The 11,770-nt window shown below is 40.7% G+C and overlaps 2 protein-coding genes across 2 annotated transcripts; one reads left to right on the top strand and one right to left on the bottom strand.

Moving 5' to 3' along the window:
• Positions 1-686: 686 nt before the first annotated feature.
• Positions 687-6,332, top strand: pter (phosphotriesterase related). The gene is made up of 5 exons (XM_037788226.1): positions 687-813; positions 1,290-1,747; positions 2,081-2,346; positions 3,680-3,820; positions 4,993-6,332. The coding sequence occupies exons 2-5, from the start codon at positions 1,316-1,318 to the stop codon at positions 5,201-5,203; spliced, it is 1,050 nt and encodes a 349-aa protein (XP_037644154.1). The 5' UTR covers positions 687-813; positions 1,290-1,315; the 3' UTR covers positions 5,204-6,332.
• Positions 6,333-6,516: 184 nt separating this feature from the next.
• On the bottom strand, positions 6,517-9,396 carry c1ql3b (complement component 1, q subcomponent-like 3b). The gene is made up of 2 exons (XM_037788227.1): positions 8,779-9,396; positions 6,517-6,967 (listed from the first exon to the last, which is right to left on the bottom strand). Exons 1-2 carry the CDS (start codon positions 9,394-9,396, stop codon positions 6,788-6,790), a joined length of 798 nt encoding a protein of 265 aa, XP_037644155.1. The 3' UTR covers positions 6,517-6,787.
• Between the last annotated feature and the right edge of the window lie 2,374 nt (positions 9,397-11,770).

The following is an 11,770-nucleotide window of genomic DNA, read 5'->3' as shown; positions in this document are numbered from 1 at the left end:
GATTCAATGATATTTAGTTAATATATTTTATATTGTTCAATTCAGGGCATATTAAAACAAATGTTAACAAAAAAGCATGTTATATTAATTAAATTATTAATAAAATGTATAAGGAAACAATTTTCGCCTATCAGTAAATAAAATAAACAGACAAACAAGATTTTTCTACCCTATATCAGTTATATTTCAATGCCATTTTATTTTTTCTGTAGTATGGATAACAAGAAGCAATACAGTGTTCAGGATGCACTGGCAGTCATCCAGGGAGATGACAGTGATTTTTGTGTTGTAAAACAAATCTGAAAAAAAGATTTTGTTGTTAAACCTAAGAAGTAAAGTTATAATTTTGTGGAAATGCAAATAAAAAGACAAGTTTTTGTTACCAAACACAAAAATACTGTCAGGCTGATTTATGTTCAAATGAGGAATAAATTTACCATAAACGCCTAATGTGATGTATATGTAACTTTACAGGTCTTTGACACTAGGGGTGGTATTTTGAAAACAAATTCAGAAATGTGTTCTATGTGGTCTATTTAGTCTGTATTATATCCCCCATAATTTTCCTTGAAGGAGAAATGGGTACGGGTTCTTATGGGTTAATACTAAACTTTGATTTACTGACATTGCTCTTATTATTGCAACATTGTGACATTCTAGGTTCTGTTGACTTCCTGTCAGTTGAACTGTGGTCTCGTGATCTCTCGCGATATTTCACACTTCTCGCATCTCCGTGGTCTGCTAATCTGTTAACGGGGCAGTTGCAGAGTCCAGCTGGGGGTTTGGAGTGGACAGCTAGAAGCAGTAAACAAGGTCAGCAAACTGTCTGTCAACACTTTAAATACAATTTTAGGATTCAAGTCGATGAAATTTAAGTGTCCGCCCGCCTCGGGCTGCAGCTCTGAGTTTATTGCACATTGTTTTTGGTTGATTTCAACGAGTACACTTTGTTTTAGCACTAAATGTTGTTCTTTGACGACTACCTTGTTGCATGTTTGCAAACCATGTTTGCATGTTTGCAAACCGAGCAAGTAGCTAGGAAGTGAAGAAATAAAGTGAACTACTAGACAGACCCTATAGTTAGTTCTAATAATAACCAGATCTTGCACTTTGTAGTCCAAAGGTTCCTCTTCTGCATGCACACTGAGGTCAGCCAATAGGGTCAGCCTGGTCAGTGATTGGTCAGAGTATATTATGGCAAACTCACTCTCCTGTCTGATCTGTAGCAATGTTACAAAATCTGATATTTGCTGCATTTCTGAATAAATGAATAATATGTGTCCTTTCAGGTTGTTGTAAACCCTGAATACCAGTCATGTCAGATTTGAGTGGGAAGGTCCAGACCGTCCTGGGTCTGGTGGATCCGGACCAGTTGGGCCGCACCATGACCCATGAGCACCTGACCATGAGCTTTGAGTGCTGTTACTTCCCTCCTCCCACTGGCGACGAGGCGGTGGCGGAGAACCCGTTCCAGATGCAGCACATGCACTGGCTGAGGCAGAACCAATACAGCTGCCACGAGAACCTGCTGCTGCATCAGGAGCTCGCTGCCGTGCGGGACGAGCTGCTGGCCTACAAGAAGGCCGGCGGGGGCACCATAGTGGAGAACACCACCACGGGAATCGAACGGGACCTGCCCGCCATCAAGCAGCTGGCCAAAGACACCGGGGTCCACGTCATCGCAGGAGCGGGGTACTATGTGGACTGCACCCACACTGACGCCACCAAGAGGATGAGTGTGGAGAAGGTGAGGCCTGGTCTGAGGGTAGCATCAGCAGCCTGTCGGGCCAAAATCTGGCATGCATGGCACTGGTGCTGACATCTCAGTCATAAGACAGGAAGAACACCGAACTGACAATTTGATACATCACACATTTTCTCAGCAATTCCTGTGTTTATGTTCAAGGATTTCTTTTGTATCTTCTGATTGATTTGAACGGGTTTCTGGCTGCTAAGTCTCGCCTTTTAGATGTCACGCACTGAACCTAACGTGCTCTGTTCATGTGCCTGTTAAAGGGACAGAACTAGTCAGAAAAGAGTTATTTTAATGCACTAATATGTCACTTTTCCTGCCCGTCAGCTCACAGACATCATCGTCAGCGAGGTGCTTCACGGCGCAGACGGCACAAACATCCGCTGCGGCGTGATCGGAGAGATCGGAACCGGCTGGCCCATCTCGGAGAGCGAGACGAAGGTGCTGAGGGCCACAGCCCACGCTCAGACCCAGCTCGGCTGCCCCGTCATCATCCATCCCGGCAGGAATGCCGCCGCTCCGGCTGAAGTCGTCCGGATTCTCCAGGAGGCCGGTGGTGACATCAGCAAAACTGTCATGTCACACCTGGACAGGTGAGAAGTTCCTGGAAACAGTTATGTTTTATGGGAATAAAGGGATTTTTGACTAATCAGGCTGTTAAATATCAACATTTTATTAGTTACAATCACAGCTATCCTATAAGACTTCCAGTCTCACATCCCTTCCCTGACATTTATGTTTCCCATTACTAAAAATAAATGCGTAAAAAATGATTATTCAAATGATTATTCATTCATTTCACTTTCTCCCACGTGAATATCTCTCTAGCTCTGTATATGCACTGGTGGAACTGGAAGAACAACAGTTCTCTTAGGTGTCATAAGACAATCCCTGGTGGCACACAGTGAGAAATGCAGTGTAGAGGCAGTTACAGGCCACATTTTCCTCATATATTTATTTTATTGTTGACTATAAGCATAATAATGTTTCACCGTTATTGTGTTATAATGTATTCATGTTGACAAACTAATAGCTAAAATGAGGCTGATGTCTCCTGCATTTATTACATTCGTCATCACTGATGATACCACATCAAACTTCAGAGACATGCAGTAACAAAAACAATGAGGCTCATTATTTTAAATCCCCCACCAAAATCTGGAAATGTAGTGCGTATTCAGATTATCAATAAATGTGAAAATTAGGGGGGAAAGGTGAATAATACAAAGATGAACATCTGATTATAAAATCTCATTTTGAAGCACAAACACAATGTTCTTAGATATTTTGTTTGTTTTTAGAAGGAATCCAGTGAACAATCAGCTAATTTGCACTGTCCCCTCATTTGTCTCTTCACTTAACATCACAAGAAAAAAAAAAAATTCTGAGCTGCTTGTTTTGAGGAAATCTTTTTTTGCTGTAATTGGCAGTGATTGGTATCCCCTTGTTACAAGAAACAACTTATAAATGTAAAAATCTGGTTATTTTTTTGGTGAAAATATGTGAAAACTGAAAACGATTACCCTTATTTCAGTCATTTTATGAGTTAAACATTTAAGCACGAAACACAACCGCAAATGTTTATTATATGTTCAATTTGAGAATGAAAAACAGTTCTTGCCTGTCAAACCTTTTGATTTATGTCGATTCACATGCTATTTTTACCCATCTTCATTCAACACATTTAAAGGTGGCGTTACATAAGACGGCTTTATCATTCTACATTGGATCACAATATTTCTTAGATCTCGTTTTCACAACACGTTATTTTAGTCAATGCTATATTGTTCGCTGGTATTCTCCATTCTTTAGAAAGTTACAGAAATTGCATTGAATTCCCCCCCCCCTCCTCTATATACATTACAACTTTCTCTTTTTCTGCATGCATCACCTTCATTTCAACAACTTTCTGTTATCTTCCTGCAGGACTATATTTGATGATGGTGAGCTGCTTGAGTTTGCGAAGCTGGGGAGTTACCTGGAGTACGATCTGTTTGGAGTGGAGATGCTGGACTACCCGTATAACCTGGACGTGGACATGCCCAGTGACAGCCAGAGAGTGACGACGTGAGTAACACTTCTCAGGGTTAAACTTGTCTTTTCAGTGCGATTTTATTTTTTTTTAATCAGGTGTGAACACAAGTGTGACCATGTTGATGTGTCAACACTTGACATTTAAATATGACCTCAGTTTTTGTATTGTTTAGCTGTAAAATGAAAAAGTTTGTGACCCGGCAGCCGTGTTGAGATCTGTTGAGGAAGTACCAAGCACCGCCCACCAGCCGGAGCAAACTTTCTCATTTTACAGCTAAACTGTACACTACAAGATGTTTCTGAACACATTTGAGAGGAGAAATAGGCATTACAGTGACAGAATATTAATTCATATTTGATCAGCGCTGCCTAGTTTGACCGTTTGATCAGAGTTTATGAGTGATTGACAGCTGCCTTTATTGAATTAACAGCCAATAGGAACGCTCTGGCTGAAATGACCTGTGATTGGCCAAAGTCTCCCGTCACGGGCTAGATTTTTTAAAGCCTGAAAACAGAGCCATGAGGAGGTGCAGAAGTGTAGTTTTCTCTCAGAACACTTGAATTACAATATGCTGAAAGGCTATTATGGAATTTTTGCCCAATGATGCCAAAAATATACTGCCTACTGCAGGTTTAATCAATTAATAGGTCGTTTGGGTCTTAATCAACTAAGATTTCTTGAGTCAATTAGTTGTTTTTATGCTTTTTTTCATGCTGAATGACTTATTTCCAAGAAACTTATGAGCACATCTCTGGTGAACACGAGATTTAAAGTGGTGCTTTTGTTTGATTCTTTGTGGAGAAACTCAGTTCTACAGATCTGTCGATTAAATCAACTAATCGATTAGTCAACAAAATCATATGAGTGTTAGTCAACTAAGAATTCCTTTGGTCGAGGACGGCCCTGGTGTTGAGCCAAATCAGGTGCATATCATTTAGAACAAAATGCAGCTTTTGTGTTTTACTCCATGTGGAGAGAAGAGTATGTCCTACAGTTTTCTCACTGAAACTGTGAGACACTAATAATATTCCACTGCAGTGGAGGGCTGAGTGATGAATGACAGGCCACACGTTGGTCCGGTTAGTCAAGTTGAACAACACATCAAGGCAGACTAGAAATTACAGTGTGTTTTTTAACAAAAAGTTGTCAGTTGTGTTATGTTTAAGGCCCCTCGTTTACCATGGTTTTGTTTATTCACGCTCAGCTTGGCGTTCCTAGCGAAGGAGGGCTACGGCGACAAGATAGTGATCGCACACGACATCCACACCAAGAACCGTCTCACCAAGTACGGCGGCCACGGCTACTCTCACATCCTGAACAACATTGTGCCGAAGATGCTGAGGAGGGGCTTCTCGCAGCACCAGGTGGACAAGATCCTCATCGACAACCCCAAACGCTGGCTGACCTTCAAATAAAAGCAAAAAAAAAGAGAACCAAGGAAGGGGCTTCGATGTAGCGATTATTTTTATCTTGAGATGAGTGAACGCCCCGCAATAAATACTTTGAGATCTTTGCAATAATTACAGTCCAAACTTATTTGTAAATGTACTTTTGGACGCTCAAACCAATGACATTACAGTGTTTGTGCATCTTTAATGACAATTTTTCTCTTTGTCTTTCCAAATGTAAAATAATTACAGGCTGTTTTGAAAGAGTTTTTTACAGCCGCCCTCATTAATTAAAACTTGATGTTATATTTGTGATTATACATTATTCACTTTGTAATCAAATCATATGAAAGAAGCCTCGCAGGATCAAAGTGCCTCTCATTAGCAGCCTTGTTTTGGCCCCACTTATGTCACAAACAACCCGCTTACAGAAATGCAATCTAAACCAAATATTATTATCTACAGTGGTGCTCACAAATACTGTGCTAATTGATTTTTCAATGTCAATGTTGTTGCTTTTTTTGTATTTGTAAAGTGACATCTCTGCAAACAGGTTTTTACGGGATGGGGAAATAATGAGCGTGGTAGTAATCAGTATGCCGCTCTGCTCTCGACACAATGCGGCTGTGTTAGATGAGTTGTCCTGTTGCCCCTCAGTGGGTGTCTGGGTGTCTATGGGAGGCTGACGGGATGAAGGACACGTTCTCCTCTCATCTGGGAACAGGTGGCCTCACAGGGTGACTTCGCCACATGATCAATGGCGCGATCACCGCGTGAAAAACTATAGAACTTTGATTAATCTTCCGAGAGGGTTTAAACAAAGAGGATTTAATCTTACATGATATGTTACACATGAGCTGACAGTCTTAACTGGAATGGCTTTCACAATCAGAAGTGCGGATCGATGGAGGAAACATTTCTGTCAGTGCGACTGTCCAGTTCTGTGATGGTGACTAACCGCCAGACCACCCTGTTTGCCCTGACCAGCTGTCATTGAGACAAGAAAAAACAATGATAATGTCGTGACAACGCTTCAATATGAACATCAGAATGGGCCCTTTACACAAGTGTTTCTATGCTGCACACAATTGAAATGTAATTTCTTTTTACAATCATGCATCACTTTTAACATTTTCACTCAAAATGCACAAATATTTTTTGGGAAAAAATAAAGCACATGTGGACCAACTACACTGAAGTGAACAGAGTGGTGATTATGTAGAGTATAATTTTAGCATCTATAATTAAGTGCTAAAAGGTCAAGACATTGAACTTTCAGTCTGCACTCATTCAGCAGCATGTACAGTATGTTTGACTTAATTTGTAAAGCTATAGACAGTTCATTCAGGGGTGCGATAGCGACACTAATCAATCTGACAAAGGGTACAATTCAACGCTGGACACTTTAACATTCATTATTCTGTAAATTACACTGTAAAGTACAGTTCTTTTCTGTTGTTTTGTTTTTTTTCTTTGCATGACATCCTCCACATCTCCCTGGACTCTTTTTTTGCAATATGGAAATGGTGAGCTCTGCCTCTAATAATCCAACTGACATTGAGTTGAGCATGAGCAGTGAAGCAAAGCTATATGCAGAGCAGAGATGTTGTTTCAATCAGCATACAGCATGAAGCCGGAGAAGGTGCTGTACTTGTTGTTGTTTCCACCGTGAGCCTTCCCACCGTCCAGCTTGATGTAGATCTCGTCTCCAGGCTCCAGGTGCAGGACGACGCTGTTGCTGGCGTAGTCGTAGTTCTGGTCGGCGTCTTGGGCGATGGCACTGGCTCTCACCTGGAAAGGCAAAAAAAAAAAATGATATTTCAGCTGATTAAACGTGCTTTTATTTTGAAAATCAGCACCTTGGACAGCTCCAACAGTGACATTTTCACGTCAAACTTAAAAACAACCATCAGATAGCGTCACTGTATATTTAAAAAAAAAATGTCCTGGAAATGTATTTTGAGGAGTCTTTTTTCCAGGTATAGCCATGCGTAGAAGTTGTGCGTAAAATGTGCGTAAAAGTCATTAAATTATGTCTTTTTCACTCTGTATTATAAACAAAGGCAAGGCAAGGCAGCTTTATTTTGTATAACACATTTCAGCAACAGGGCAATTCAAAGTGCTTTCCATAAACATTCAAGAATATTGCGACAAAAAGTGCAAAAGAACATTAAGACATAATTAAAATAGTTATAAAACCATTAAAGATTATAAAATAAAAACAAGCTAAAAATAAAAGCTGGGATGGAAGCTAAAATATACTATATAACACACAAGAGTAAAAGCTCTATTGCAGTATATAAGATCATTATCTGGTTTAATTAAAGGCAGCAGCAGCAAACAGGAAAGTTGTAAGCTTTGATTTAAGAGAACTCAGAGTTAGAGTTGGTCCTGCAGGTTTCTGGGAGCTTGTTCCAAATATTTGGTGCATAAAAACTGAACGCTTCTTCTTCTTCTGCATGTTTACTTCTGACTCTGGGGACACTAAGCAGACCTGATCCAGACGACCTGAGAGGTCTGGGTGGTTCATAACATAGCAGAAGATCAGAAATGTATTTTGGACCTAAACCATTTAGTGCTTTGTAAACCAGCAGCAGTATTTTGACAAAGACTAACGAGAAAAATCTAAAAACAAATACAAAATATTGTAATTCTATCATCTAACATGCACTATCTGCAACCATCTTGGACTCTAACCACTGGCGCACTTTACACTATACATCCTATATACACCACTTTATAGACTGCACATATACATTTATTTATTGTATATACTACATGTATTTATTGACGGACTGCATACAGTATGTTCACCCATTCACTCTGTATCTTTTATATCTCTATTATTGTTTTAATAATTGTTGTATACCTTTATACCTCTACTGTATTTCACTCTGTTTTGCTGATGTTGCTGCTTTGACACCTGAACTTCCCTCCGGGGATTAATAAAGGTTCATCTTATCTTATCTTATGAAGCGTCCTACCTGGTTGTTTTTACAGAGGTCAGCCCACATGCTGCGTCATTGTATATTTTAAAAATGTCTGGGAAATGTATTCTGAGGAGTCTTTTTTCCAGGTACAGCCGTGCGTAAAACTTGTGCGTAAAATGCCAAAAAGTCATTAAATTATGTCTTTTTCACTCTGTATTACAAACAAAGACTAAAGAGAAAAGCTCAAACAAAATATTGTAATTCTATCATCTAATATGCACTATATCTGCAACCATCTTGGACTCTAACCACTGGTGCAATTTACACTATACATCCTATATACCACTTTATAGACTGCACATATGCACATATTACATTTATTTATTGTACATACTACATGTATTTATTGATGGACTGTACACAATATGTTCACCCATTCACTCTGTATCTTTTATATCTCTATTATTGTTTTTTGTTTTTTATAATTTTTGTATACCTGTACCTCTCCTGTGTTTCACTCTGTTTGTGTGATGTTGCTGCTTTGACACCTGAATTTCCCTCCAGGGGATTAATAAAGGTTCATCTTATCTTATCTTATCTTGTCTTATCTTATCTTATCTCATCTCATCTTATTTCATCTTATCTTATCTTATCATGATGAAGCATCCTCACCTGGTTGTTTTTACAGAGGTCAGCCCACATGCTGGTTCCATCTCCTCCTCTCATCAGCACATGGTAAACAAAGAAGTAAATCCCCGGTATGGAGCAGGTGAATTTCCCTGAAGCAGGATCATAGTGGTTGCCCAGATTTGTGACCACGTCGTCGAACTTCAACACCTCGTACCCTTCGTGCTGCTTCTTCAGTCCTGCGTAAAAGGCGATCTTGGGGATGGTGTTGTAAGTGGCCGCGCTGATGGCTCCGTTAGGCCCATTGAGTCCAGGTGTTCCCGGTGGTCCCGGTGCTCCCCTATCTCCAGGCGGACCAGCAGGACCAGGTGGCCCGGGCTCGCCCAGCGGACCCCTCGGACCCATCCTCCCGACTCGTCCCGGCTCTCCTTGAGGACCGTGGATGAACGTGGGAAGCGACTGGACCAGCCGGTTGTTGTCTTTGATCGGGCTGGTCGTCTTGGCTACAGCGGTGGCCGCGGTGCCGTGGTGGGAGTCGCACACCATCTGACAGGAGCCGAGCATCTCGTAGCGGGCTGGGGTCCCGGCGGTGTTCACCACGACCGGGATCAGGACCACCAGCACCAGGACCAGCGCGACACCACAGACACCAGTTGCGATCATCTGCGCTCTGCGGATCCGCGGCTGCGTTCTCCGGAGCGTATGATGGGCTTCCAGCCTGCTTGTGGGAGATGATGATTTTTGCAGAGGGAAGAATTTTTCACCTGCTCTTGTTTTCAACTTTTGAAGACAAAGTAGTCCTTTAAATGTTTATGCGTAAAAGTAAAGCATCCACAACTTTTACGCGCTGCTGCAGCATGTGTCCGACTGGTTCATCTCCACTTTTAAGATGAAAAAAAAAAAACAACAACAGACTTTCTGAGAAAGGAAAAACACAATCTGCGTGGCTGCACAAGTTTCTGCGGTGCCACAGGAGAGAATGGACTCAAAATGAACCGTTATCCGCTCCTGTGTTTTTGGAGAGTGAGGGGAGGGGTTATGGAGGTGATGGATGGGATAAAATCCATGCATTTCTTCAATCAAAAGAGAGAAAGACTGGTGCAACTTTGAAGCTCGTGACTGCTTTATTTGATGTATTTGTTTGTGGAGTCAGGGAGCTACTTTATGTAATTTCAAAAGGAATAACACATAACTTTTTCTATTGATTACATCCCCACAACATGTTATTAGAGCTCAACCCAAACAGCTCTAAAGGTCTTAAGCATAATTAGGCCCATTAAAGACAAAAAGCTATACACCTCGAAATGAACCGTTACCCGCTCCTGTGTTTTGGAGAGTGAGGGGAGGGGTTATGGAGGTGGAGGTGATGGAGGGGTTATGGAGGTGATGGATGGGATAAAATCCATGCATTTCTTCAATAAAAAAAAGAGAGAAAGGGAGACAATATACAAACACTGGTGCAACTTTGAAAGCTCTGAAACGTGAGTGCTTTATTTTATGTATTTTTTTGTGGAGTCAGGGAGCTACTTTATATCATTTCAACAGGAATAACACATTACTTTTTCCATTGATTACATCCCCACAACATGTTAATAGAGCTGAACACAAACAGCTATAAAGGTCTTCAGCATAATTAGGCCCATTAAAGACAAAAAGCTATACTCCTCAAAATGAACCGTTACCCGCTCCTGTGTTTTGGAGAGTGAAGGGAGGGGTTATGGAGGTGATGGATGGGATAAAATCCATGCATTTCTTCAATCAAAAGAGAGAAAGACTGGTGCAACTTTGAAGCTCGTGACTGCTTTATTTGATGTATTTGTTTGTGGAGTCAGGGAGCTACTTTATGTAATTTCAAAAGGAATAACACATTACTTTTTCCATTGATTACATCCCCACAACATGTTATTAGAGCTCAACCCAAACAGCTCTAAAGGTCTTAAGCATAATTAGGCCCATTAAAGACAAAAAGCTATACTCCTCGAAATGAACCGTTGCCCGCTCCTGTGTTTTTGGAGAGTGAAGGGAGGGGTTATGGAGGTGATGGATGGGATAATATCCATGCATTTCTTCAATCAAAAAGAGAGAGAAAGGGAGAACATATACAAACACTGGTGCAACTTTGAAGCTCTGAAACGTGACTGCTTTATTGTATGTATTTGTTTGTGGAGTCAGGGAGCTATACTTTATATCATTTCAACAGATTACTTTTTCTATTGATTACATCTCCACAACATGTTATTAGAGCTGAACACAAACAGCTATAAAGGTCTTCAGCATAATTAGGCCCATTAAAGACAAAAAGCTATACTCCTCAAAATGAACCGTTACCCGCTCCTGTGTTTTGGAGAGTGAAGGGAGGGGTTATGGAGGTGATGGATGGGATAAAATCCATGCAATTCTTCAATCAAAAGAGAGAGAAAGGGAGAAAATATACAAACACTGGTGCAACTTTGAAAGCTCTGAAACGTGAGTGCTTTATTTTATGTATTTTTTTGTGGAGTCAGGGAGCTACTTTATATCATTTCAACAGGAATAACACATTACTTTTTCCATTGATTACATCCCCACAACATGTTAATAGAGCTGAACACAAACAGCTATAAAGGTCTTCAGCATAATTAGGCCCATTAAAGACAAAAAGCTATACTCCTCAAAATGAACCGTTACCCGCTCCTGTGTTTTGGAGAGTGAAGGGAGGGGTTATGGAGGTGATGGATGGGATAAAATCCATGCATTTCTTCAATCAAAAGAGAGAAAGACTGGTGCAACTTTGAAGCTCGTGACTGCTTTATTTGATGTATTTGTTTGTGGAGTCAGGGAGCTACTTTATGTAATTTCAAAAGGAATAACACATTACTTTTTCCATTGATTACATCCCCACAACATGTTATTAGAGCTCAACCCAAACAGCTCTAAAGGTCTTAAGCATAATTAGGCCCATTAAAGACAAAAAGCTATACTCCTCGAAATGAACCGTTGCCCGCTCCTGTGTTTTTGGAGAGTGAAGGGAGGGGTTATGGAGGTGATGGATGGGATA

This window comes from Sebastes umbrosus, chromosome 12, assembly GCF_015220745.1.
Source record: "Sebastes umbrosus isolate fSebUmb1 chromosome 12, fSebUmb1.pri, whole genome shotgun sequence".
Taxonomy (NCBI): Eukaryota; Metazoa; Chordata; class Actinopteri; order Perciformes; family Sebastidae; genus Sebastes; species Sebastes umbrosus.
Note: the sequence above shows the minus strand (reverse complement) of the source record. Positions and strands in the feature narration are given on the sequence as shown.